Source organism: Sporothrix brasiliensis, assembly GCF_000820605.1.
Source record: "Sporothrix brasiliensis 5110 chromosome Unknown Cont20, whole genome shotgun sequence".
Lineage (NCBI taxonomy): Eukaryota > Fungi > Ascomycota > Sordariomycetes > Ophiostomatales > Ophiostomataceae > Sporothrix > Sporothrix brasiliensis.
The window spans coordinates 2,031,052-2,057,885 of NW_024467139.1; the positions used below are offsets into that span (position 1 = coordinate 2,031,052).

The 26,834-nt window shown below is 54.0% G+C and overlaps 5 protein-coding genes across 5 annotated transcripts; 3 read left to right on the plus strand and 2 right to left on the minus strand.

Moving 5' to 3' along the window:
- On the plus strand, positions 1-251 carry SPBR_08032 (uncharacterized protein; the record flags this gene model as incomplete). Its single annotated transcript, XM_040766282.1, has 2 exons — positions 1-170; positions 203-251. 2 exons carry the CDS (start codon positions 1-3, stop codon positions 249-251), a joined length of 219 nt encoding a protein of 72 aa, XP_040616539.1.
- Positions 252-420: 169 nt separating this feature from the next.
- SPBR_06645 (uncharacterized protein) lies at positions 421-2,970 on the plus strand (the record flags this gene model as incomplete). The annotated part of the gene is made up of 1 exon (XM_040764901.1): positions 421-2,970. The coding sequence occupies one exon, from the start codon at positions 421-423 to the stop codon at positions 2,968-2,970; it is 2,550 nt and encodes an 849-aa protein (XP_040616540.1).
- Positions 2,971-11,039: 8,069 nt separating this feature from the next.
- Positions 11,040-14,363, plus strand: SPBR_06479 (uncharacterized protein; the record flags this gene model as incomplete). The annotated part of the gene is made up of 2 exons (XM_040764735.1): positions 11,040-11,891; positions 12,261-14,363. The coding sequence occupies 2 exons, from the start codon at positions 11,040-11,042 to the stop codon at positions 14,361-14,363; spliced, it is 2,955 nt and encodes a 984-aa protein (XP_040616541.1).
- Positions 14,364-15,397: 1,034 nt separating this feature from the next.
- Positions 15,398-17,842, minus strand: SPBR_06679 (uncharacterized protein; the record flags this gene model as incomplete). Its single annotated transcript, XM_040764935.1, has 1 exon — positions 15,398-17,842. The coding sequence occupies one exon, from the start codon at positions 17,840-17,842 to the stop codon at positions 15,398-15,400; it is 2,445 nt and encodes an 814-aa protein (XP_040616542.1).
- Positions 17,843-23,079: 5,237 nt separating this feature from the next.
- SPBR_06489 (uncharacterized protein) lies at positions 23,080-26,349 on the minus strand (the record flags this gene model as incomplete). The annotated part of the gene is made up of 1 exon (XM_040764745.1): positions 23,080-26,349. The coding sequence occupies one exon, from the start codon at positions 26,347-26,349 to the stop codon at positions 23,080-23,082; it is 3,270 nt and encodes a 1,089-aa protein (XP_040616543.1).
- Between the last annotated feature and the right edge of the window lie 485 nt (positions 26,350-26,834).

Below are 26,834 nucleotides of genomic sequence, written 5' to 3' on the forward strand. Positions count from 1 at the left end.
ATGTTCGGACAACCACATGGCTCAGGCCAGCCGCCGCCGCTGCCGCCTGATGATGGCGATGGCCGCGGCGGCGACCTCGACAACAGGAATATTCACCGCAGTATACCAATAAACAACGACCCAGGAACCGTCACCGACTCCATTGAAGCTGTTGACACCGACGATGCGTCGTCAATGCCGTCATCTTTTGCTTTACTCTCAGCATTGCGGCAACGAAACTTGCGCACATGGCCGCGCCAACGGCGACGTGACTCCAAATCGCCTCGTCCACCGTCAAAAACGCAACCACAAGGACAGTCGCAACCACAGCAACCCATCTCATCATCGGCTTCAAGTTCAAGTCTACAACAGCATACGCCAAACTCATCACAATCTAGGGCTGCACAGCACATCCAATCGCCACTCGTGTCCTTGCTTGCCATGCCGCCAGCAGGCTCCGCCTTCTTGCACCACCGATCCCAGGCTACGAAGCAACCGAAACAGTCACGCCAACGGCGACGGATGCCGTACCCACTCGATGCCAACCCGCAGGAACGCTCGCCCTCACATTCGCCGCCGTTCCTGTTCTCGCCGTCCGCATCGGCTCCGTCTATTGCGGAAACACCACGGGAAGTCGAACAGCTCGCCGGCGAGTTCAGCCGCCACCATCTCGAGCATACGAAGGCAGCCAGACCATGTAGCACTAGCGGCAGTATCAACACTAGTGTCAGTGGATGCGGAAGTGGAAGTGGTATTGGCAGCGGACGCAGCGGACGCAGCCGAGGCGGCGAGCTTTGTAGTGGCCCCGGAAATCGATATGAAAGCCGATATGGGGACGCCCTGGCTAATTTCAGCCCTGGCATGGCCGAGTTCCGTCTGCGCCGTTGTGGCAACGAACCCGTCATGGATCTCGAAGTCGACATGGACCAGGATAATCGAAATGACGATGGTGACTGTGTGATTCGGCCGCCGTCACCATCGCCCTTAGAGTCAGCGTCCCAGCGCGGTCCCTCGTCGTCGTATGCGCCTAGTGTGGATATCGATGCCGGTCCCGTTGTTCCGCACGGCTTGCAGCGCATGCGGATGCGCCAAACCGCTTTAGCTGATGCCAGCGTGCGTCATCTCAACCTCGACCTGAAGCCGTTTCATCGGCAGACCGGCCCCGAGACCGACATATCACAAGAGCCGAAACCAGAGACGGTACCTCCCGCAGAAACGGCAACACCAACAGCAACATTAGCCGCCGCGCAGGCGGAGCAGACAATACCAGCACTGGTACCAGCTGGTACTGGAGCGGCAGCTTTGGCGGCAGCATCGTCGATTGAGTTGGGAGACGATAACTTGGCACCGCTTCCCCTCGAATCCATGGCTATGCTAGCACCATATCCGCAACACTCGTTCCACCCTCACCCACAGCCCTACGCACGCTCCTACTACTCACAATCACTGTCCTACTCTCACTCTCTGCCACAATCGCGCCCTCACTCCCGTCAACCCTCCATATCCGCATCAACACGAAGCGATATCCCGCCCCCGCACTCCCTTCCCTTGTCACGCGAAGCTCTCACTATGCCGCACTTGGCTCCCTTGCACAACGATGTTCCGTCGTCCGGCTACGATATGAAGGGCTGGTTGAGTTCCAGCAGCATGGTCGAGGCTTCTACGTCGCTTATCACGGGTACCATTGACAACCACAGCGAAACGATTGCAATTGATATGGTTGCACATAAGACCGAGGCCGACTCTTCCGTTGTTCGTAGCCCACATGCTATGGATACACGTGTTGAAGATACCACTTCCAACAATGACCAGCGCAGCGACTACCCATCTACTGAAGCATCATCAGCAAGAGAAACAACCCGAACCAGCGAGCGCCTACAGCCGAGAAAACAGTTCTACACTGCCTACCTCCAGCCACACCAACTTTCCTTTTTACATAACAGTGACGGGCCGAACCCGCCCATGGATACGTTAGAGGCCGACATGGATAAACCCAATACGGAGAGCATTGCCGACCGCGTTTCCACAATCCCGGAAGAAGCTGAGGGCGCGCAAACACCTGTATCCGGATCTGCGTCGGGCTCGACCACTCTCTCGCACGCAACTAATCAAGACAGCGCGAAGACCACCACCCCGAGCGGCCAGTACATGCTCCCCTCTCAACGTGTGCGGCTGATCCAAATGGCCATGGCCCGTGAGGCCGAGCGTGTTCGGTCGGAAAACTCTGCCGATGGTAGCTCGACAAATGGCTCGAATGTCGTAGTACCGACCGACGACCGGATGGATGTCGAGATGGCAGACCCAATCGCCATCGAAGCGCAGGCTCCGTCTCTCGGCCTTTCCTCCAGCATCAACAGTTCGCTCATTGGATCACTGCCACCACTATGGGACCCGGATCAGCCCGAGTCTCTCCACAAGTACATAGGACCCTTCCGTTACCGCCTGTCGTCCGAAGTGGCCATGCGCTGTACGAATCTCGTGCACAACAAGCCGCGTATGCGTCGGCGGCGACCGCCTGGCGATGGCAGCGTGGCCACCAATGACAGCACCAGCAGCCTTCGGGGCGGCAGCCACAAAGACGGCAGCGGTTTGCAAAGCGATCAGCGCAGCGAACGGCGCAGGGAACGCCATCGGGAACGAGCTCGCAAACGCGAAGAGAGAGCAAACCGTGATCCAAACCGAGAACGAGAACAGGATGCGAACCAACCCCGTGAAAGCCGAGAGAGGAGAAGCAGGACAAGCCAAACCCGCGAGCACGCTCGTTTGGCCACAGCCCACTCCGAAGCTCAGAAGCAGTCTGTCCCACTAGCGAAGCCCTCACCACCGCCTGAGCCCTTGGTACCGCCGGTCCCGGACCCAGCTCTCATGCAGGTTGAGCAGCCTCAACTGCAACAGCCTGAACAAGTGCAACGACCGACGCAGCAGTACCTGCTTCCTGTTTGGGCACCGTCCGCCCCTGAGTCGATCGATGTGCCCGCCGACATGTCTTGATTCGGCCTTGTCTTCATTTACATCTTGCTTCAACTTATTATTTTTGACGTTTTGACGACGATAGCTTCTGGCGTTTTTCAACCTTTATTGTAGACGACCGTTTCTGATATCCTACATGGGATACAAAACAACAGCATTTCGTTTCTTTTTTTGTTGATTTACATTTGTTGTCATTTTATGCACCTTTGCAAGATTCCTCGTTTCGATTTTCAGGACGTTTTGGGATTCTTTTAGACGGGTGTTTGCCATAGTGCTCATTTAGTGCTGTTGACCAGGCGTTTCTTTGCGTTGTCCGCTCTGCTCTTCTTACTTCAGCTTACATTCTCCGCGTGGGACGATACCCTTATCTCTTTCTCTTTCCCGTTGCATCATTCTCGCATCTATTCTTCTTTTTGTTCATTGCCCTTTGGACCTTCTTTTGTTGTCTCATTCTGAGTCGCTTTGGTCGGTTGTTTTCATGGATACCTGGGCTTTTTGGGAAGAAGGAAACAGGATTAAAAAGCTCGTTGTCACTCACCCACTGGCCCTGAAAACCAGGGGAAACGGTTTGATCGCGGCTTGGGTTGATGGCTCAGTCACAAATGCCCACTCTAAAACATCTCAATAATATTCAAAATTCAGAATACCTTCAAATCAGCCTCCACGCGGTGCCCTTGCCTGCTGGCTCTCAACATGTACTGACTGGCAGCTAGAAAAAAAGAAAGCACTGCGAACTGACGAGTGCTGACAATGCGTCTGGGAGGACGCGAGGAAGTGGTGTTCTACAGCGACGGCTAATTCATGGGCCATCGTGCATATCCCGATGGTACCCTCGCCCACACCCACGGCATCCTGGATGAGGCTAAGTATTTTCACAGACCGTACCTCGACTGGGACCGGCCGCGTCGACGTCTTGTCTCCAACGACCAGCGAAATCATGATGTAAGCTGAATAGAGCAACGAAAATGTTCTGTGCCGTCCGAAAACCAGTGGCAAGCGGACTTGATGTATGGAGCGCGCCCATAATGACACTCGGAGGAGTCCGAATACCATTGTACATACTGACACCACATTTTGGAAGGCTCTCAGTTCGGAGGACGGTTCAGGAAGGTAGGTGTATGGCGCACTCACGTCTCATTCTCTCTCTCGATCCGGATTACCGCCGTGCGCTGCTGCGCTATACGTCGCATCATACGGAATACATGGACCTCCCTCCCTCCTCCTGAACAATCCCAACTCATTCTCCCGGCTTCCTGATACGGACGAGCACGATGCGCACCCGACCGGGCACGCCGGCGACAGGCTGCTGCATACCTACTTCAGGGCACCGGACATCCATCCAGTCAACTTAGCAAGTGCTTAGTGTGGCTGCTCGTCAGTACTGAAAAGGCTGGGTTCAGGACAGGGGAAAGGCATGCAAGGGGCCTCGACACCCTGCAGAAGCAGAGGACAACAGACAGGCCCGGGCATCGGCAGATGGGATGGCACACTTTCTATTCTCGTCTTTCGAGTCCATTTTGACAGGCCTACTTTTTTACTGTGACATGCACTTTTGACATGTTCCCACACCTCGCGTCAATTGACACGCCTCTGCCTCCTTCTCTATCTTTCTGTGTGTGTGTCTGTTCGTTGTATTGCTTCAACAGTTTTCTCGCTTGTGTATCCTCTTCCGTACAAACAGACAGTCGATTGCCCCTCCCTTCCTTCTCGCTTCGCAGTTGTGCAGCACATAAACGATGTCCTATTGGTCTGGATACTTGTTCTGACTATTCTGGTCAGTCGCGACTGTTGTTCGCCCGGTCATGATTGCCTACAGTTTTGTAAAGCCGGGTTTAATCCTTGTAAGGATTAGTGTGGTATGAAGCCATGTGTTAGAACCGGGTTTACAGAGAGAGAGAGGAAAGAGGAGAGCGAGAAAATACAAAGTACTTGTCTACAAGTAGCAGTGAGACAGGCGTTAGTGTAGACTATATCTCAAAAAGTCTCGTTGGCCATTGTCTCGTTTGTTGTGTTTAAAGGCAACGACGACAAACCAGGTTCGAGGAACAGGATGGTATATGCGGCACGGCGTGTGCAATAATAGTCAGTTCATGCATACGTGCCGCGACCACGAAGAGCAGAAGAATGGGACGTGGGAAAGAAAGAAGGAATCGAAGGCTCGGAGAAGGCGAAAGGAAGGAATTGGAAGTTGGCCGTGGTACAGGGGTGGTTGGCTGTCAACAAAGAAAAAAGGAAGAAGGGGATGCAGGAGAAGAAAGAGATCAAAAAAGGAGGGGTGGGAGGAAGCGATGCGGACAAAGAAGGCTATGCAATGTTGTGGGGGATAATGGTGTGTGCAAAGTAACGCCGAAGCAGACGGCCAAAAATAACAAGCGATCCAAAAACGACGCAAATAATGGACTCCACCACTACGCAGAGCCCCCTCGTGGCTCGTGGTCGACTGCAGCAAACAAAGAGAATACCATACGGCATACGGCAGTGAGAAGTTAGTAAATTGAAAAGAAGATGGGGGGTAGTCAAGAAGATCTGAATGTCAAAATAGGTGGGAGCAGTAGTTCTCGTGGGACCACAGCCTCCCTTTCTACTTGTGGCTGCAAGCTCAAATGTTCCAGAAACGCCGTAGAAGTGATTTTCGTCAGGGGAGTGGTAAAAGAGAAGCGGTCGTGGTGAAGGAGGTCTGCCGATGTCAGGGTGACGCAGTAGAAGTAAGAAATCAAATAAATAAATAAATCAAATTAAATCAAATCAAAATCCTACTCAACATGAAATGGCAGTCGTCTTGTCCTTGCGGTATGCTTAACAGTAATGCAGACGTCCCCCCTATCCTGCTATCGTAACGGCCGGCCATTGGCTTCTGTAGTCATATTTCTCTTCCTTTTTTCTTCTTTCTTTTTTTCCCTTTAATTTCTCATCGTCTTCTTGCCACAAAACAAATACTGGTGGTGATGGCCTCGATAGCAAGGAGCAATATTCGTCCGCCCTGCTTCTGCCTGGCTGTCTGCAGCTAGATTCTTGCATCTTGCATCCTCTTGCGTCGTACATCTTTACGCATCTGTGTGCAACATACAGCCATGTCTTGTCCTTTCCATTCTTTGTTCCTGCAAGTCACCTCTCCGGCCTCGTCGTTTTTCATAAGGTGGACGGACATCGGATAATGCACAAATTTGCAACATGGACAAAATAGGCAACTCTTCCAACCTCAACCTCCCCAGCCACCTGGTTACCTTCGTATGGATAACACCAGTGAACAGACGTTTTTGTCTCTTTGTCTTTTGTGCGACGTACGGGCTAGAGACTTCTAACAGGAAAGGAATCTGCGCCTGCATCTGCATCCTTCATCTACACGGCACGAATGCGAAGCAAATCATTGCAAACACGGGCCCCCCTTCGGTCATTGCTCTCTCTATTTCGCCCTCCGAAAAAGTTTAAAAATACAATCCCTGTGCGTCAGGTATCCGCCCCGAGGAGTCGGGCAGTTCGGTCGCGAACCTATTGTCTTCGTACCCGGGGTCTCGGTAGATATGTTTTCTGCAAGGAGTGAACGACAATGAAAGGGAAAACGGAGAGGAGTGAAACGAAAGAAGACAAACGAGGAGTAAACAAAAGGAAACAAGAACGCCAGAGACGAGTATAGAGGATAATAATGAAGAAGAAAAACGGTCTGCCAACAACAAACAAAAACAGCCCGTCCACGCTATCAAAAGCCTCAACGGCTGTCGAGATACAGGTTGTTGGCTGATCGTCTGTTGGGCCCAGCAGCACAAGGTCGTCTGATCATCCATTCAAGCCTTTTTATCATTCTTTTCCCTTCTTTTCCCCTGTCTCTGTCTTTTGTCTTTTGCGTTTTGTCTTTTTTGACTTTAAACTATCCATCTTGGTCTCCCTTGTTGCATTGCAGCAGGCTGGACAAGCATAGTGTTGAGCTGCCGTCAGTTGGTGTACTAAGGATCACATCTCCGGATCTTGGCCCGTTTGGGTTTGGCGGCCACAATAAGTAGGTTGGCGTCCAACCAAAAGCAAAAGAAGACAGGCCGGAATACGACAGCCTGAGAAAAAATACTGCGTATGACAGAATTACGATATGTAGCGCACAAAAAAGCATTATGCACACAAGCTCAAAATGGGGTTAGTGCCGTCTGTTGGTTCTGACAGTTGCACTCTGGTCGAACTGGCGCATAAAAGACATCATGCTAGGCACCTTTTTGGCATATCCTGGGCGTAGTTGGGGGTGGCGGATGACAGTTTGGCTTCTGACAAGATTGTTGAGTGGATGTGGGACAGAAGACATGACAGGGTGCACTATCCGAAAGAGCGGAGAGCATAATAGGTGTCGGCCGGTAAGATCAAGAAACAAACGAAAAAGAAAGAGAGAAAAGAAATAAAAGGAATAAAAAAAATAAAATAAAAATAAAAGAAAAGAACTCGACGTACACAATAGCTTCAGGCCACGTTTTGAGCTAGTCATGCCATTTGCCTTACCCCCAGGTTTTATTCTCTTTCGCCTTTACTTGACGGTACGGCAGATTATCTTACCTTTACCTGCTTAAGATGGGGAACGGTGAACAGGGCCTGAAGGCTCCTTCGAGGCGCGCTTAAGCGGCAAACGGCATCAAATAAGTCTAAAGACAAAATCGACGCCAAATCCAAAGCCAAAAGCACATCAGTCGACGGTCTGGCGATCCAAGGGCTCACTTAGCTCTAGCCACATGGCCGTCGTTCATCACCCGCCACGAGCAAAGGGAGATGGTCAACTCCGGCGCCAACACCAATCATGAGCCAAAAAATGACGAGTGAGCATTGAGTATCGAGAATAAGTCAACCGTTGAGGCAAGTACGAGATGGCGGAAATCTGCCAACAGTATCGGAGGAAAATATAAAATAAAATAACTAAAAAAAGGCGGTTCATTGCCCAATGTGGATGCATTGAGGGGGTGGGCATGTCGGTCTCCTTGCCTTCTCCCCAGCAAGCGACTTGTCCATCACATCCCTCTCTTTGCATCTTTTCAGCTGCCGCTTCATGAAGATGGAAATAATCGTCCCTCGAGAAATACATCTCTTGCATCTTCTCAACACCATCTTTCGTATTCAAGCATATTTCCCACTGTCGCCCCCAGTACAACCGGACGTCGTATTCTATCTACCATCAGTTCAGCTGTGTAGGGAGAAGACTACAGAAATATGCCTTATTTTGTGCCATGTAAATGAGGAGGCGGTAGTACTGTGTTTCGTACAGTCTTTAACTTGCATATTCGGCTCCGGGAGACTTTCTTTTTCCCTTTTTCAAGGCACCCGTTTTTACTCGGAGTTATTCACCGCCTCTCTGTGGTGGACTCGACGATTGCACAAGTGTGCTGTATTATTTATGGCAGCAAAGGATACGTTAGTTTCCGTGGTCTTTCCCCTCTTACCTTCGTCCTCGACCTTCATTTTCTTCGCTCATTCATCCAACTCTTCCGGTTTCCTTGGCCTCTTATTCGTCGACTCTCCTCTTCCATGGCCGCTTTTCCTTTTCCTATCGTCCAGCGCCTTGCACTCTGGTCTATTCTGCCCCCTGTTCTTTTCAACCTCTCGTATGCTCAAATTCCCGTAATATTGCACCCCTCCCCTCCCCCATGTCCGGCTTTGTCTGCCAAGCCACAATCCGGAGCTGTCAAAGACAACTTGGTCAAAGGCAAAGAAAGAGCAAGCCAGAAGGCTGAAAACATACTTTGTACTTTGTATCTGTACGTTGTTCTGTCTTTCTTTTCGTTTCTGTTATTCTGTTCTCTTTGACTGGAGTTGTTTTACTTTTCTGTCCTCTTTATTCTCTTTTCTTTCTTTTTACTTCTTTCGTTCTTTTTTTGGCTTATCCTCCCACCGCAAATTGGTCTCAATTGTTTCCTTTTCAACGGAAACAGGACACACCACTTGTACACACGCCTGGACACATGTCTTGCACTCGCCTACCAATACCAACTGGCATGCTGGACTTGTTGACACGAAAGCCCACAAGGACGAGGAAATCACACTATGTAGATGAGGAATGGCCGTCCCACTCTCCCTGACTATTCAGCCAATCGTATTACAGGGATCAGTACATGACCCATCTTTCTCTAGAACCAACAACACAACAAAACTCGCACCGTTCTTTTGCAGCGCCCATACGGCATGGCCAAAATACAGTGCTGCTTTTTCTTTGCCCTGGTGTCGTGCTTCTGGTTGGGTTTGTGTCGATACTATGTCGATTGTCGCTTCTGAAGATTTACGGCCTTCTCCATCGGGTTAAGCTGTAGTGTTGTAAAGTCAAGGCACAATTTGGCCAACGTTTTGCAAAACAACTCGCACTAGCAAGTGCAGACTAGTCTTCAAACGTTGATGTAATACGATGTGCGGCTGTTTGCTGAAAGAGGCTTGTCGACTGAAACCTCGGGTGATCTTCGCCGGTCGTTTTGGCCTGCTCTGGCCCCATTTCCAGCAAGTTTGGTGCACGTCAGAAATGTAAACGATTGCCTTGACGACGCCGTTTCGCCGTACAGTTCCTTGTGACCGACTGCCCTCTTCCATACAGCTACTATCAGTGCTGTTCTGTCGTGTACCTACTTGAAAGTTGAAGAACCAAAAAAAGTCGCCTGCCTCGTCTTGTTGCCGTGCCAGTGATGCTGCAGTCCATTGTAATATTTTGTTGACAGCGCTGGGGAGCAAACAGACTGAGTCGGACACTTGGAAAGCATGCTCGGACTCTGATATACTTTGTTGCTGTTTTGCTTCTCTCGCCTTGATACTTTTTTGCCTCACAAAACTCTCCTTCTCATCGACGTGATCGTCTATTATGGATGTTCTTCGTCTTCGTCTCCGTCGCGATTGTTAGAGCCTTTCAAGCATCAATTGACTTCTACTGCATTTTCCAGCCAGCATCGACACACAATCCTTTCAGTCTTCAGCTCTTCTGCACCTTCATCTTATTTTTTATTTTTATTTTTATTTTCTAAACTTATATTTCTTTACTCCTTGAAACGCCATCGCTCCTTCCCATTCAACATTATTTCCGTTTCAAGTCGAGCTGACCAGTTTCCCACAACGACTACAATCCCCAAGTCACCACCTTCCTTGTCGTACACAAAGGAAGACGGAAGTTGCGGCAGCCAGATTCCAAAATCATTGCGAAAAAGAGTCCGAACGAGAAACAAAAAACAAGAAGCAAGGGTGGCAGGAACGACCAAGCATCGACACCAACGGTCATAAACGGGCATCACGGGGGAAAGCACAATCGAACGGTGCTCTTCAAAACGGGAAAGTGCCCGCCGATTCGACCGAAGAGGAAAGACCAGCTCGACGTGTTCTCCCTCTCCTTCTGCCTTTTGCACATCGTCTAGAACGTCGCTCCTTCCTGTTCACAACAACCCAACCAGGAAGTCACACCATTCAATAACGGAGCTTTACTTTTTCGGGACAATCCAAGTCTCGCGACCTCACAACAACCAAAAAAAAAGCAACCAAAAACAAACCCAGGCCACATCACTCCGCAAGCCACACCGTGGACGTTATACCTCGACCTCTGGAGATCGTCAACGGCCTCTCCACCGAAGCCAAGTCGAGCATCACCACCTGCTTCGGCCTCTTTACAGTTTATCTTTGCCCTGATCGTCTATCCCTGCGCAGGGACAGACTAGTCTACCTTCACACCCACACACTCCAGAAAAGACGTGCACCGTCTGCGTTAGACTGATTTGTCTGTCAAAGAAGACGATAAAGACAGGCCGAGGAAAGGACTGAAAGAAATTCTGAAAGAAAGAAAAATCGGCAGTAAACAAGACCACGCGAGTCGAGAAAGAACGCGGCTGCCAAAAAAAGACCGTCCGGGGATCGCCGTTGCAGAAGCAAACAAAGAAACCCGTCTGCATCGTCCACATCGCCTGCATCGTCTGCAGTACTGCGGCTACTGCACCCTGCGACTGCAACTACTGCAGGTCCGTGAGCCTGATTGGTCGAAACGGGAAGCGTACGGCTAGTTTACGTCGTGTTCCTGGGCTTCTTTTTTCTTTCTTTCTTTTCTTTCTTTCTCTTTTTTTCGTTTCTTTTTTGAAAGAGAGAGAGATCCCCATCTCGTGACAATGGACGCCCAGGGCCACGCCATGGACGGCGAGTATGACCGGCTCCAGCAGCTCCAGCAGCAGCTCCAGCAGATGAGCCAGGAGGAGATTGACGAGATGAATGCTGTTCTGAGCCAGTATCAGATGGTCCCGGCCGCTGGTGAAGGAGGTTTTGAGGGCGACAATCTGTTCGGAGACGACGAGAACCGTCGTCTCCGCCAGCAGCAGGCACAGCAGCAGCATACACAGTACCTGCAGACCATCTACCTCCAGCAGCTGCAGGAGCACAACGAGCAGATGCGCCAGATGCAAGAGTCGGTCACTTGCAGCCAAGAGCAGCTGGTGCATGTCCCTCAGGCACATCCTCAGGCACATCCTCAGGCACATCCCCAGGCACATCCCCAGTCACACTCCCTCGTGCACCTGCAGCAGCCCTTTCCCCACGACGCACCCCCCCTTGGAGCCACGCCCCAGCAGCTGCACTATGATCTCCAGCAGCAGCCTCCTCAACAAAGAACACCCCCAGTCACCTGGCCCCAAGGCGATGCCGGCGTTTCTGATGCCTCTCTCCCGATCGGGAATGTGCCCGCTAACCAAGGACAGACGGCCAGGGGTCGCAGCCACGCCAGGATGGCCTCTGCCTCGACTACTAGCGCCGCATCTGCTCGGCCTCCCTCACAACCTGCGACGGTTGAGTCAGTAGCAGCAACAGCCGCGCCAGCGACAGCTCCGGCGCCAGGAAATGCGCCAACCTCCAACAGCAACACCACGGACGACGACCAGCTCCTCCGTCTCCAAGATCTCTCGATCATGCATCGCCCAGACGAGGACATTGCGGCCACCGCCTCGTCCATATCGTCCATGACCAGTTCTGTTAGCACTGCGACCATAACAGGCCCAACAACCTCTGCCTCGCCGTCTCGTTCTGAGGCTCCCCAACTTCTTTATTTACCCTCTAACCCCCCGCCCTCATCGCCTTCCCGTCCTGCTCCTTCTTCCCATTCTTCCCATTCTCATCCCAAGCCTCATTCTCCGTCTCATTCTCACAATCTTCAACAGTCTGCTCATCCCCCTCTTCCTCCTCCTCCTCTTCCCTCTGCCCAAGTTGCTCGCATATCGCCGAGACACCCCCAGCAGCCTCTGCCCGGCTCCCAGCCTGTCCACCCTCATCCCAACCACCGAGCATCTGCCTCCTGCTCGTCCCTGTCTGGAGACAACATCCCTTTGCCTCCCCCCAGCCAGCCTGCACTCTCCCCTAGGAAGCAGCGCACGGCCTCGTCCTCACCCAAGAAGACGGGCCGCTTTGAGAGCATCTACGCAACTCTCCGCAACAAGGCGTCAAACATGCGTCGCTCACGCACCGCATTTATGCATGAGGCCGTGCCACCTACTGTTGCGCCCATGGCCACCCTCAACGACGCCGGCATGCCGGAGCTTAACAAGACCCACCACGCTCACTACCGCAGCCACCGCTCGGACAACCCGGAGTTTGACTTTGACATGTCGGCCGCACACGCCGCCGCCTTGGGCAGCTACCCGCCAACTCCACCACATACCGGCACGGCATCGTCTCTGTCCTCCACATCGTCGACGTTCTCTACGTCTGCGTGTTCTTCTGTCGCCTCGTCCGTCGCTGACGGCCCCCAGTTCCACCGTCTGGTGGCCGCACAGTTTCCACAGCACTCTTTGCACCATCACCACCAACTGGTGCACCACCACCAGAACGTCAGCGAAGAGGACCTGCACCGGACCGAGATGGCCACATTTGTGAACGGCCTGGTCGACGATCCGTTTGCGGATACCAACGCCTTCTTTGGTGGAGGTGGTGCCCCAGGGCCCCAGCCGCACCCGCAGCATGCCATGCTTGCTCTGCGCCCGCACGTCAAGACGGAGTATCCGCCACAACAGCAGCAGAAGCAGCCGCACCCGCACCTTCAGCCGCCGCCGCCCAGTGGTGTGAGCAGCGCGTGCTGGCCCTCTGTGATGCCGTCAGCGCCCAGCGGCAGGACTTCACCACAGCACATCCAAGATGAGGACAACGACATCACGCCTGTCACGAGTGCCATAAAAATTTCTGGGAGAAGCACGGGACACGGCCAGTTGGTCTCGCCGAGCGCGTACCTGGCAGACGCCGCGGCCAACATGTCCGGCTCCAACATTGTTGCCTCGGCCAGTGCCACAGCTGCCATGGCTGCCATGGCAGCTACCGTGGAGGACGACGCCTCTGCTATGGCAATGGACACCGATGAAGACTGGTGGCAGCAGTCCATCGTCGAGTCCGCCGTCGGTGACCCGCTGGAGCAGGCCAGTCAGGCCAGCGACGCCGACACCCTCTACACCACAAACGTCCACACTGGCTTCCCGCCCGAGTACATGGCTACCAACGCGCAGGCGTTTGATGTCAATGGCAACCTCTGCTACGGCATGCCCGACCTGGCCACCAACGGTCTCATGATCCACATGCCGCCTGCGGCCGGCACCACCACACCGGGCAGCCAGCAGAACCAGTACTACTTCCCGGGCGTCACCGGCGCACCACAGGGTACGGGCTACCCCCCGCCTCCGCCGGTTCCTGCTACTGAGTACGAGCACCGCCATGACCACCGCGCTACAGCCAACGGTGGCAGCCGTCGGCCCAAGCCGCGCGCCCCCTCGGCCGGTGCCCGTTACCATGGCAGCCGTGGCGACGGACTGCACTCTCCGCGCAAGCGGTCCAGTGTCAATAACCTGCCCAAGGTCAGCAGCGGTGACGATGGCTCCGGCATGTCGGCCGCCGCCATGACCGGACCCAGCACGCCACGTGGCCACCAGCTGGGCCGCCGCTCACACTCCATGCAGGCACTGCCGCGGACATCACCCACTCCCGGCAGTAGCAGCTTCAGCACCGTGCCCAGTGGTGCCACCACACCCTCTAGCCATGGCGCAATCCGCAAGCGCCGTTCGGCCAGCAACATGCGCCGCGTGTCCTCCACGCAGGGCATTACCAGCATGACGGCTGCGGCTGCCATTGCCACGGCAGTTGGCGCATCCACAGTCGAGCCCAAGACGCCCAGCCGTCGCCAGCGGTCTACCTCAGTCGAGGCCAACCGCCCACGGTCCGCTTCTTCCAACGGCGGCAGTTGTTTTGTCAACTTTACGCCCAACGACCACAGCCTGCTTATGAGCGGCGTCGCACCCAGCGGCTCGTCCAAGACCAAGGCCCGTCGCGAGCGCGAGCTGCAAGAAAAGACCCGCAAGTTCAGCGAGCGTCTTGTGCGTGCCGTGGCTGAGGCCGGTGGCACCGACGCCGCCATGCGCCAGCTCGAGGCCGAGGGTCTCAGCGATCTTAAGAGCATTGCTCTATGATTGTTGCCTCTCGTCACCCAACTTCCTTTGCTTATTTTCTTTCTTTTTCTTTTCTTCTCCATCTATCTCTTCTAGATCGTCTTGTGCTTCCTCGTCTTTTCTTTTCCTTGTGACTACATTTTTCTGACCTCTTTTATTTGTACTCTTGGCTCTCGTCTCTTGTACCATTTCTCTGGTTCTCCCTCTCTCTTTTTCTATCTCCTTGTATTATGTGTTTGCTCTTTCTTTTGCCTGTGTACTCTATCTCTTAATGACTTGAAAACGACTGCGAATTGGCTTTTCTTCATTATCAACCTTCTATTTTGCCTGACTTCATTAATATTTATCTTGTTTCCTATGTGTAACAACTACGTAACAAGCCCCGAAGGCTATTTGTTTTCCCAACTTTCCCTTGAATATTCCACCCCAAAAGAATGCGATGAATAAAAACTTCCAAACTGCCTCACAACTTACGTGTGTATTTCTGAGGTGAACTACAAATGTGAAGGATAAGAAGTACTTTAGAACAGTGATTGAAGTAAGAAAAAAGATAACTAGTGAAGCGTGATCTGTAGACTGAAAAAAAAGTTGACTGATAGTAAAGAGATGAAAGACAAAAAGAAAGTACCGCAGATGCGATAATGGACGATGTCGGTTGTGTACAGAGGGAATAGAGTAAGCCGTCCCTGATATGCAATGGGAGGAGGCTGGGGGGATGAAGCGTGGTGGTGACAAAAGAAATACTCGAACGCACTTCCGATACAGAAGACAAGAGAAAAGAGAACAAAAAAAAACTACCCTAGGCTTTAGTGTCGCCCTCCTTTCCTTAGACGCCTTTTTGACATGCTGTTTATAAAAAAGAGATTAAAAAAAGACCGAAAGACCAATAAAATTTCAACAAGCAAGGGACTGCTCTGCCAGATGCAGACAGACGTTCTTGCCAAGCACACGCTACCCAACAAATGGCTGGATGGGCCAGTCCGTCCAAGCACAATCAAACAACACAACTTTCACAATGCTTTGGAGCTCTGTTGGTGCCGCTGTAGCGTTCCCCTCTAGTGGTCGTAGCCGGCACCACGCTGCCATGGGCTGGCATTGTTCTGCTGGCGGAAGCCTGCCGGGCTGGCGTTGTTTTGTTGGCGGAAGCTGGCAGGGCTAGCGTTGTTCTGCTGGCGGAAACCGTTGCCACCGTTCGGTGGCCGGTAGCCGCCCGCCGACAGATTGGAAGCGGAGTTGTTGTACGGGCTCGGCGAGCGAGCGTTGCCAGGAACGGGGCCGTAGCCACCGTACGCTTGAGGCGCACCGCCCGAGTTCTGCAACGACGCGTGGCTGCGGTTGTCGGCAGGGAAGAGGGGCATGGACGGGTCCACGGGCGAGCGGGGCGGGTCGCGGTACAAGTTATTGTTGGGAGCCGCGACGCTATTGGCCGACGCCAAGTTGGGGTCGGTGCGGCGGCGCAGCGACTCGGACGAGATGGACTCGTTGTCATCGTCCAGGTCAAGGTTGGACTTGTAGCCAGCCTTGTCGCCACGGGCGGTAACAGCGAGGGCGTCCAGCTCAGTGGTCGTGTTGAGCTGCGTCTGCGACTTCATGAACGAGGCGCGGTCGTCGGCCATGAACTGGTACCGGGTATCGGGGTTCTTGCGGATGAAGACCAGAGTCGTCGTCACAATCAGCATAATCAGCAGCACCAGGGAGAAGACGGCGTTCATGATCCACAGAACGACACCCACAATGCCAATGACGAGGCCAGGCATGCCGAAGACGTCGGTGAAGATCAGCAGGAAAATGGCGTTGACAAAGTTGAAGACGCAAATGGCAATGTTGTAGGCGTTGGTCTTCTTGTCCATCCAGGGGCGGAGGACAGTGGCGGCGATCAGAGCAAAGGCCTCAAGCAGGATAAAGGCAATCGCCTGCACAACGCCCTTGGACTGGGCGAAGGCGACAAACATGCCCTTGACCAGGGTGTACACCAGCATGGGGACAATGTAGTAATAGGCCGAGGCACGGAACTGGACGTAGAGGAAACCCCACTTGTTCAGGGCCTGGGGGTCCGAGAACAGGATGTAAGCCGGGTTGCGGTGCATCGCGACGGAGCGGCGGGCGATCCGGATGACCTTGGAAGCGGCCCAGCCAAGCGTGATGAGCATGCCGAAGAAGAAGAAGACGGCCAGAACAACAATGGCAGGCGAGTCGACCTGGGTAAACTCCCACAGGCAGAGAATGCACATCTGGGGGAAGCCAATAAGCGTGACGCGGAAGAGGATGCCCTTGAGGACGGTGAACCAGCCGTTGCGGAACTCAAGGAACGTGTCGCTCTTGATCCAGCGCTGCTTGGCGGCAAGCTCGCAGAAGCCCTTGAAAGCAGCAACGCCGAGAATGACAACGACGACAAAGATGCAGAAGAAGGTCAGGCCCGTCAGAACCAAGTTCGTCGACTCAATACCGGCGACGTACGCGACGCGCTGGATACCGTACACAACGTAGCTGCCGGAGCTGTTAACCTCAAGAGTGGAGCGCTTCGCAACGGCGTTGGTCACAGCGCTGACACCGGTCGTCACATGGCGGACCAGGCTGCGCGGGGCCATGGCAATGTGGCGCGGCATGAACGAAATGGCGTTCGGAAGGTACTGCGAGGCGGCATCCGCAAGGCTGAGCGAGCGCTTCTCGACCTGGACGGAAACAGCCGTGAGCGAATTGAACAGCTGGGACGGCGTGCCGCCCGTGGCACGCTGGTACCAGGTGAAGATGGTCTGCATGAAGCCCACACGGATGATGCCCATACTCCACTGGAAGTCCTGCGTCCAGGACGAAGCAGCAGGCGGCAGCTTGACACCCGTCAGACCGAGCATGGCCTGGCCCTGGAAGTAGCTGAACAGAGACAGAGCGTTGGCGGCGACGTGGGACGCAGCGTTTGAGTGGCCCAGGCCCGAGACAACAGCCGAAGACGCCAGAGCCAGGCCAGCCACGATGGCGGTGGCCCACTTGACGCCGAGCAAGTTGACCGTCTTGCCGTTGGAGATGTCGGCCTCGACACAGGCAACGGTCTGGCCGGCCTGGTCACCTGATGTCATGTTGATGTAGACCTTGACGGTGGCGTCGAGATCCGGGAAGCTGTAAGCGATGCCGGGAATAACGTCGCTGGCATCGGAGCCGACTTGGATGTTGAACGTCATGGAAAGCTTGCCGGCGGTCATGGGGCAGAGACCGGCCAGGCCGGCGTCACAGGGGTTGACCGTGCGGCGGATGAGCTGCAGGCCGTAGGCGATAATGTTCACGTCGAACAGGACATGGCCCTCGATAGAGGAGACGGCGACCATGTTGACGCTGGCGGAGTTGTTGTTGGGCGTGAAGACGACATCGAAGAGACTGGCCGTGAAACCGGAGTTGGCCTGGCAAGTGTTGAGCGAGTTGGACTTTAGCAATTGGTCGGCCGAAGCCGCGGTGATGCTGAGCGCGCCGACCAAGGCAAAGAGGAGCGACCTCGCGGAAGACCACATGATTGCGGATAGAGGGGGACCGGGTGGTGGTGGTCCTCTGTTCGATTTGGTTGTGGTTGTCGAGTTGGAAGTCGATGGATAACGATTTACGTCTGGGAAATCATGGGTCGCTATTGAACGAGTCGTCGACGAAATCGATGCTGACGATACAAAAACGAGAGAAAATGCGAAAAGTTATTTTCACAGGCTAAGCGAGTGTCGAACGATGTGCAGGACGGTCGATGGCAAAGACGACGACCCACGACGACAAGCGAGGGAGGAAATTGACCGTTTTCAAGGGGGGGGGAGCGCGACCGCAGGCGAGAGGAAGGGAGGCCGAAGGGAGAGCCGGTTGCTGGCGAGTCGAAAACAAAAAGTGAGAGCGGCGATTGCACCACAGATAAAGAGCGAAGGAAACGCGGATGGGAGAGGGGACGAAATCAAAGTGGTGATGGACGGTTGGTGATGATGAAAACGAGAGGAAGTGGACAATGACGAGAGGAAAAGGAGGAAAGCGAGAGCATGGACCGCCTCCTTCTGTTTTTCCTTTGTGGTACGGTGGTGGTTGGTGTCTGTCTCTGGCTGGCAGGAGCAAAGGGGAGTTACGAGGGAAAAGACAAGGACATGGCCGGGGGCAGGAGCAACAGAGCAAACAGGGAAGGCCGGGGCCACAAAAAGTGGGTGCCAGTGTATCTTACGTAGCCAGCGAGAGGGCCGTGGCTACTTCTGGATTGGGACGAATTGAGACCTGGACAGTCGCTGAAGCTCGTACTCGGGCGGAGCGAAGTGGTGACAGTGCAGGAGAGGCACCAAACCACACCCAAGCGCACAGAAGTCTGGGACGAGCAGGTCAGGAGAGCGACTGGGGTGTGGGCGCATCCATGCATGGACAAATGAAAGTGCGGGATAGAGGGGGTGAAGGGTGTGCCAATAGCGATTGGACTGTTAACAGGGGCATTAATGGGCGCCCGACGCCTGTAGAGCGCGGATAGCGTGCTGCTGTAGCCTGTAGAGTATGCGTACGAATACAGTAATGCACACTGAATGTCCCCTGGAGCCCCTCCTGTTTATCGCTATTAATGATGGTGCCCGACCGGCGTTCCACCCACACGGTGGCCACAGGTGCTGGGGTACATGCCGCTGCTACGTCTGGCGTTGCACTAAATATGTACCATAACACAGTGTGCATATTTGTGGGATTCTTGTTACCCGCAATAATGTATCTCACCACGATTATTATGGGAGAGAGTACATCTTCATGCCTCTTCTCCAGTATAGACACTGTGTGTCACCTCGTATTGAAGAGAAATCAAATGCAGCGCCGAGCCAGCCGGTCAAGGGCGTCGCATGGAATCTTTTCAGTTCTCGTTGCAATGCATCTCGTGTGTGTTTTTTGCATCGACTTATCGGGCGCGTTTGTCGTTTGTCATAATTCGTACGTGGCTGCGCCGTATTCTGAACGGCGGCGCCGTGTGCATTTCGTCCCTATTTTCGGCTTTGGATGCTGTTTCTGGTTTCGTATTGCGGTCGCTGACGAAGAACCGTCTCGTAGTCGTAGGCTTGGATGACAGGCCGTCGTTTTGCAAGGGTGTGTTGCCTGCCTCGATCTTTGGTTCTTTTGTCTCTTGTCTTGGTTGCGCACTTCCTTGTTGTCTCGCCACACTGCGACACCTTTTCCTGCATCGTGCTTCTTTCAGGTGCTTCTTTCAGGTGCTTTGCTTCTTTCAGGTCCTTCTTTCAGGTCCTTCCTGGGCTTTCACAGTGCACATCACTATCAGAACACGACGGCTGCTTGGTGACCCTCGTTGACATCTTTCCCCCATTTTTTCTTGCGCTCTTTGTTTCTTAATTTAGATGCAATGTCGCGCGTTTTTTTTTTTTTGCCTCTAGGCCAGACCTGGACAACTGGACTTGCTGGCCTGTCCTTCACGTCGTCTTGGCGCCTTGGCTCTTCGACTACCTCTACTCCTCTACTCCTCTACTCTTGTGCCCAGGAATTGATCTCTCACTCTTTCTTGCCAATTGGGGCGTGCCCCGGCCCACTTGCAGAACACTTGCACCCCTGAGCGCAGTGGGGAAGGAGCGTTCACCAGTAGAGATAAAATAGGAAGCGACAAAGGAGAGCGAGAAGTGATTGCAAGGTGACGCGCACTCCAGTGAAGGAGCGGCCTGGCACAGTGCTACATGCGTTGCAACACTGTCTTCTTGGGCGCAATTGATACGAGCTTACTCCGTATTAATTCTCGGGTCGCTTTGGGAAACGCACCTTCCCGGATTGTTCAGGGGAATGGAGGCCCAGAAATCAGGAGACAATGCCAAAATTCCAAAATACCAAAATACCAAAATACGGGGAAGGCGCGTCGCAACGAACGAAATGAAGCTTCTCTCCCCATTCTGCACTGCCACCATCGGCTCGTGTTTGGGAGCTGTTTGGAACAAGACAAAGGGACATTGGAAAGGAGGCCCCAAGCCGAACGGCCTGCAGCTCTCAGCTCTCAGCTCTCAGGCTGGCTGTTGCCCATAGTTCAGCCAGATTCAGCGTCGGCTATCTTGAAACACGGCGAACAAGCCCATCCTGAGGCCCAAGAGCGCGATGTGGTCCTTGGAACAACGAAAGAGAGTATTACGGCGTACTGTTGTGACAACAGGCACAGGGCTGTCCTGCAACGATACGGGTGATGCAGTGTTGCTCAGAACGCGTGGTCAGCCGCCGGACGACCAGCCTTTCGGTCCAGCCAAGGTCTATTGGCTGGCGAGTCTTCCAACAACAAGATCAAAGAAGACAACAGAGTCTCAGGAGGTGGGGACATTCGCTTGTAGCCTGTCTCAAAACACCAATTGTCAGAGGCCAGCGGCCGCATGTCACTTCCAGAGCACGACGGCTACCAAGGCCAGGCCATCAAAAGATTCATTTGACCAGGAATCCGATACACGACTCCGTCTGCAAAGGTCGTGCCTGCGTCTGCGTACGACTGCATTGTCGCGCGTGCTCCATCAGAACACAAATCGCAATCTTAGTTGCACAGCCACGCAGTTGTTACGAACAAAAGGGGTGGAGGAACAGTGGGACAACTGGGCACACGCTCTAATAACAGAGCAAAGGGCCAATCACAGTATGGGACCGTCGCCGACAACGATCGATTTGTCTGCGTAATGTTTGGGGAGTCGTAACAAAGAGAGCACTCAAATGATCGACAAGACATAAGAAGATAGACGTGGATTGAGACAAGAACGACAAACACCAAGCCTCTCGACCAAAGTCCAAATAAAGGACGACGCCCGACGACGGACACAACACGGTACTAGGGCTCTTCGAAACGATGAATGAGGCTGTACACCCACGAAAGGACTGTGGTCGATGTCATCTGTCGGCACTGACTGGAATGCGATACTGGGGCGGCTGCTCGGGCAAAAGAGCAGAAGCCAGAGGAACGGGGGCTGGCCCGTATTGATACGGCTTGACTTGATGCACGGCGCGAGACGCTGTACTGTTGTAATCCATCCGAGATGCCAGTCGGGGTGGGAAATACAGTTTGTCTTCCTACCCCTCCGATCATCGACATCTGGATCCGGCCAAATCTTGTCGACACTTTTTGGATGCCTGACGGGATGAACGGACGATAGAACTGACCGACAGCTTCACAAATCAAAACTTGGGGACGGATAACACGAATTCTTGGCAGTCTGCGACCCGAGCTGTGTTTTGGGTCGCCGGTCGATGTGATGCACTCGCTCTCTTGGATGGCAGAGCCCGGCCGGATCCCGTTCTGCCCGATCCAGGTAAAGGGAACGAGAACGCACGCCGGACAAGGCAGCATGTGCTCTTGTTGCAGAAATAAAATTAAAGTTGTCAGAGGACGAGGCAAAGAAATGGAAAACAAGGTTTAAACTCAGGGTCGCAGGGTCCAGACGATCGAGTCCGTTGGGAGCTCTTGGGAGCTCTTGGGAGACAAAACGTGGGAGACGGCCGAATCAGAAACAAACGAGGGGAGCCCGCAAGGGAGCCCCTTCGCGATCATCAAACATGACCATGAACACTCTCTAGAGAGAAGAGGGCTGCATAGGGGGTTGGCTGGCGGCTGCATCTAGGCCCAGCCATCCACGCAGTGTGTGACCGTGGTCATGAGGAACAGACAAGAGAGGCATCTATGGTTCTGGTTGATCTGCGAGGCTTTTGTGGTGTGAACGTCGAGAGTCGTGATTTTCACTCTGTGCGTATTGTATTTTCTGTTTAACCTTTCTCGCATCCATTTTCTTTTTCACTTTCAGTGAGCTACGGCGTACTTCGTACTCTGTACGGAGTACTGCGGCACTCAACCTTGACAACGTACGTGTGCCTTGCGCTGTGTCTATTCCAAACAGCGAAAAGGGGCCGCTCCCAGTTTTGAAACAGCGCGGAACAAGACACCTGGGGCGTGCCACTTTTGCCGCCTTTACCCATTTTGCTACAATGCACTGCGAGACGGAAAAGAAAGGCACGGTAGTGCGACGTACACCGTTGGGGGGGCAATCTATTCGATAGTGAGGCGTGTGCAGAAAAGCCGGAAAGGGAGATCGTGACAGCGAGGAGTTGGAAGAGGCCAAGCCGGGAAGGATCGACGACGGATTGCCTTGTGTTTACTACGTGTGCTTTATTTAATCTATTCTGCTGTGTGAGTATGGAGTATGCGCTGCAGTTCGCGGGCAGAGGCGAGCGGGCCAAGCAAATAAGGATGGATGCCGCAGGGCGGCATGTGTAATATGAACAAACTGGTGATGCCTTCTTTTCGTGGAGGAAAAATCCTGCTTAATCAACAGCAATCTCGCAACCCAGAAATCCGGGACTGCTTGGCTTTTTGGTCGGTAGGACGTCATAGTCACGAGATGCGATGGCATGAAAATGGACGGGCCATCAAAGAGAGAGAAGTACAAAAAGTAAAATAAACCAAATATTTTTAAAATACGTATATTGCTTTTTTATTTTTATTCGTAATATTTCATATGCACGCAGACCTCGTCGTATCTATGCATACAATAGTAAAAAACACATAAATTAAAACATATGTCACTAATCGCAAGTTAAACAATTCATCAAAATCGACTGGAATACATTTGACATATGTTACATGAGAGACAGATGCATTATAGTCCATGTCTGTGAACATGCTTCTGGATATCATTTCCACGCCTTTTCGCCAGGACAACATGTCATAGTAAAACACCAAAACGCCTGAATAGACTTGACAACATCACCACAACTCGAGCTCTGCCGCGCACATCTACAGCCACTCCTCGGGCTGATCGTTCCACGGCTTGTTGCTTCGCGAGTAGTCGTAGCCCAGCTTGTAGCTGCTCATCAGCTCCTCCTGGTCCACGCCACAGTGCGTCTGTCCGTCACGGCCCTCGAACCATCCCAGCCCGTACTTGTGGCCCATCGCCTCGAGCTTGACCAGCATCTCGGCATTGCTGCTCTTGCTCGTGCCCACAAAGCTCCACAGCATCTTGCTCTGGTGGATGTACGCAAGCACCGACGCGATCGTGTTGGGCTGCCGAGGCAGGAATGACCGCCGCCGCCGGATAAACACCACTGTCGCCACGATGCTCATATACGACAGGATAAATGTGACGAGGCCGAGCGTCAACCAAAACGACAGCGCCGTCTCCTCACCGCTGTCCGCATCGGTGTCCGCCGTGGGAGACGACGCGCCCGTTCCGATAAAGTCGTGACCCTCGACTGTGGCTAGCGACGTCACCAATACTGTCAGAACTTCGGTCATGACCGTGCCGAAGCCCACAAAGAACACCAAGTAATGTCCGTTCTTGAGCGCCTGCAGCGCCACCCACAGGAAGGGCATCGCCGTGTAGTCGAGAGTCAGCGTCTTGGCCGGTGCGTGCCGGCGCCACAGGATGTAGTATGGTTCCATCATGCGCACCGATGTCTCCAGACCGCCCCAGCCGAGCTTGATCGCGACGGCCAGCGCGGTCAGCAGCCACGCCGCCTTGTCGGTCAGCACGTTGGCCGGCGTGAAGAGCACAATGGGAATCAGCGCCGCGAACAACAGAATGCCGGCAATGTAGGGGATGCAGCCCCGTGCGCGCAGCATCAGTGGGTGTGGGTTCTCAGACATGTGGCTGTCAAACTCCTTGTAGCGCTCGCGCTCGGCCAGCGAGACTGGGTTTTCGTCGTCGGGCGCCAGTGAGGAGTTGCGCAGCACGTACCGGTGGTCCTTGAGCTTGTTGTGGATCTCCTTGTGCGTGACAAGATCCATACCTTTGAAGTCGGTCATGATATGGCTGACAACGGCCATGGACGCAAGACCCGCAATGCCCTTGACGTCCGACATGAGGCCCGAGCGCCGTCGCTGGAGCAGAAAGAACAGCACACAGCCCAGCGCGGCGATCACAAAGAGAACGACGGTCAAGAACCGGGACCACACGGCACCAATCACCACTTGTTTCTCGCCCTGGGGGCTCGCCAGCCGCGCGTCGCGATTCGGGGTCAGCACGATGGTCGCGGCGCTGAGCGTCGGCACGAGGGACACGGCCAGCAGCGACGCAATGGAAGACACGGCCACCGCATAATGCTTGCAGTAGAGGGCGCGGAAGGGCCGGAAGAAAGTAAAGTACGTCACATAGTCCACGTTGATGGACTCGTCCGCCACGGCACCGTCCCCCTTGCTCATCTGATAGAACGCTTCGAGCCGCTTGACTTCAAAGTCGGTGATCTGCCAAAGAACGCCGAACGTAACGGCGACAATGGTCGGCACAAACTTGACCGTGAAGTAGAGCCCGCCCGGAATTTCCTCAGGAGAGTGGAACTTGACCAGCGGCCGTTTCAATGACATGCGGTAGATGAGCTCCTGTGCAACGCCAAGCACAATCGACAGAAGAATCAAGGTCATGAGATAAGGCCATCGCATGGAAAAGGGTCGCCAGTTGGGCTGCGGGTAAAACACCTGCGTCCTCTGCGTTCCGTCGGTGGTGCCCATGCGTAATGGGATGGACGACTGCCGCCGATTCGCGCTGCTCATGCTGCCACCCGAAAGGGGATCGGGCCCCTCGGGGCCCGACATCACGCTCAAGTCGACCTTGGAGCCGACGTTGGCGATGTCGGAATCATCGTTGGCTGTATCGTCGCTAAGGTTTCGACTATGTCCATTGTCTCGATTGTTGGTCGTGGTATCGTCCTCCTCCTCCTCTTCCATAATGATTTCGACGATTTCACCCCTCCGGTTGGCCTCGCTCTGTGCGAGTGCCCGCACAGTGCCCTGTCGGGACAGCTGGCTGGTGCTGGTGGGCGAGCCGGCGGCGGGTGTGAGTGGCGTGGAGGCCGAGGCAGATGCCGCAGACGAGGACGCCCATCTTCTAGACAGCGTCCGGCGCAGCGACGTTCCGCGGCCCGAGCCAAAGATTGACGTGGGGCTGTTTGCCGACGTGGTGTGGTGGTCAGAATGAGAGGCGTTGGCCAGCAGCTCCGACTCCTTAAGCTTCGCTCCTGGTTCAAAACCCGCTCCCAGGCCCATTGTCAGCGTTCCTTGAGCCTCCTGTTCATGGAGACGCTTGATAAACGCCTCGTCTTGACCCGTTGTTGGGCCAAAGAAGCTAGACAGGTCTACGGGGACACTGCTGGACGCCATACCGCCTGCGCTCCGTTGGGGCGGCATATTGTCGTCGCCGTTCTCCATGTCGTGCTCGGCTAGGCGAGAGTATGGCTTGGACGAGGTCGGCGACATGCTGATAGGTGCTGCATTCTGAACCAAGCTGGTCATGTCGATGCTTTCCCTCGTGCCACCGTACGGCCCTTCTTCCATTATGGTACTATGTGATGAATTGGCGCGGCGCATGCTCTGCCGCCGTCCGGAGAGCATGTTGCTGAGCCGACGGGTGATTGTGGCGCCCGCAACTGTGGGTGCAGAGCCAGCACCATATCCAGAGTTGTACGTTGAGTATGGAGCCGGTTCGGATGCAACTGTGGACACTGCCCACGCACCGCCACCACCACCCTGTGTTGTCGGTGGAAGATCTCTATATTGAAGAACTGGTGGTACAGTGGAGGTCGGTGCCAAAGGCACGGGCGTTGACGGGGCCACAGCTGGCAATATTGTCGGTGGACTACCTGTATATTGCAAAACTGGCGGTACGGTCGAGATCGGCGCAGATGGTACTGGAGTTAACGGAGCCACTGCTGGCAATGTTGTCGGAGGGAGGGCAGTTGGCGGAGCGGCTGGTATTGGTACTCTCGTGTAAGCGTTGAGGGATTCATCATAGACGAGCGAGTCGAGGGATACAAGCGACGGACGACCGCGTAGGGTCGGCTGCGGGTCGTATGGAGACGGCGCAGCCGCTTGCTGGGCGCCATAGTTGTCATAGTCGGCAATGTCCGAGAGGCTGGAGATGCGATGGCCAACTGTGTCTTGAGATCCCTGTGATCGGTTGAGAGGAGGCGCGTTGCTAGGTGTGGCAGACCCGGACGAGGGCACGGAGACGGAAGCGGAGGATGGTGCTGGAGGAACGTGGCCCGGGGCCCATGTAGAGCCGTACGGATCCATGGCCTCTTATGCGCACATGGTATTAAGAAGGACGAGGAAGAGAGGAGGATGGTGAGGAACAAGGAAAATGTTGGAAGGTAGCAAACGAGGTAAACAGGCGCTAAGCCAAACAGAGGAGTACAGGCACTGCCCTCGACTGGCTATGTTTATAGGTATCTTTTGTCGTGTTTGCTGCTTTACTGAGACAGGCGCAACGAATTAAGAAGAGTCGTCAAGACGGTCGGTGCAGACTGAACAGAGTGGCCAACAGCGTAAATACTGGCGGAGGATGTGCCTGAAACGAGTGGCTTGCTGCTTTTCCCTTCGCGTGATGTGGTTGGCGGGGATAGGATTGTCGGCTGGTCGAGATCCGCGGTAGTGGCATGCGATATCAAAAAAGGAAAAAAAAAAAAAAAAAAAGAAAAGATAGACAGAAAGAAAAGAAGAGAAAAAAAAAGCAACGGCAGCGAAAGACCGAGTATCGTGGAATGGGAGGGAGAAAATGC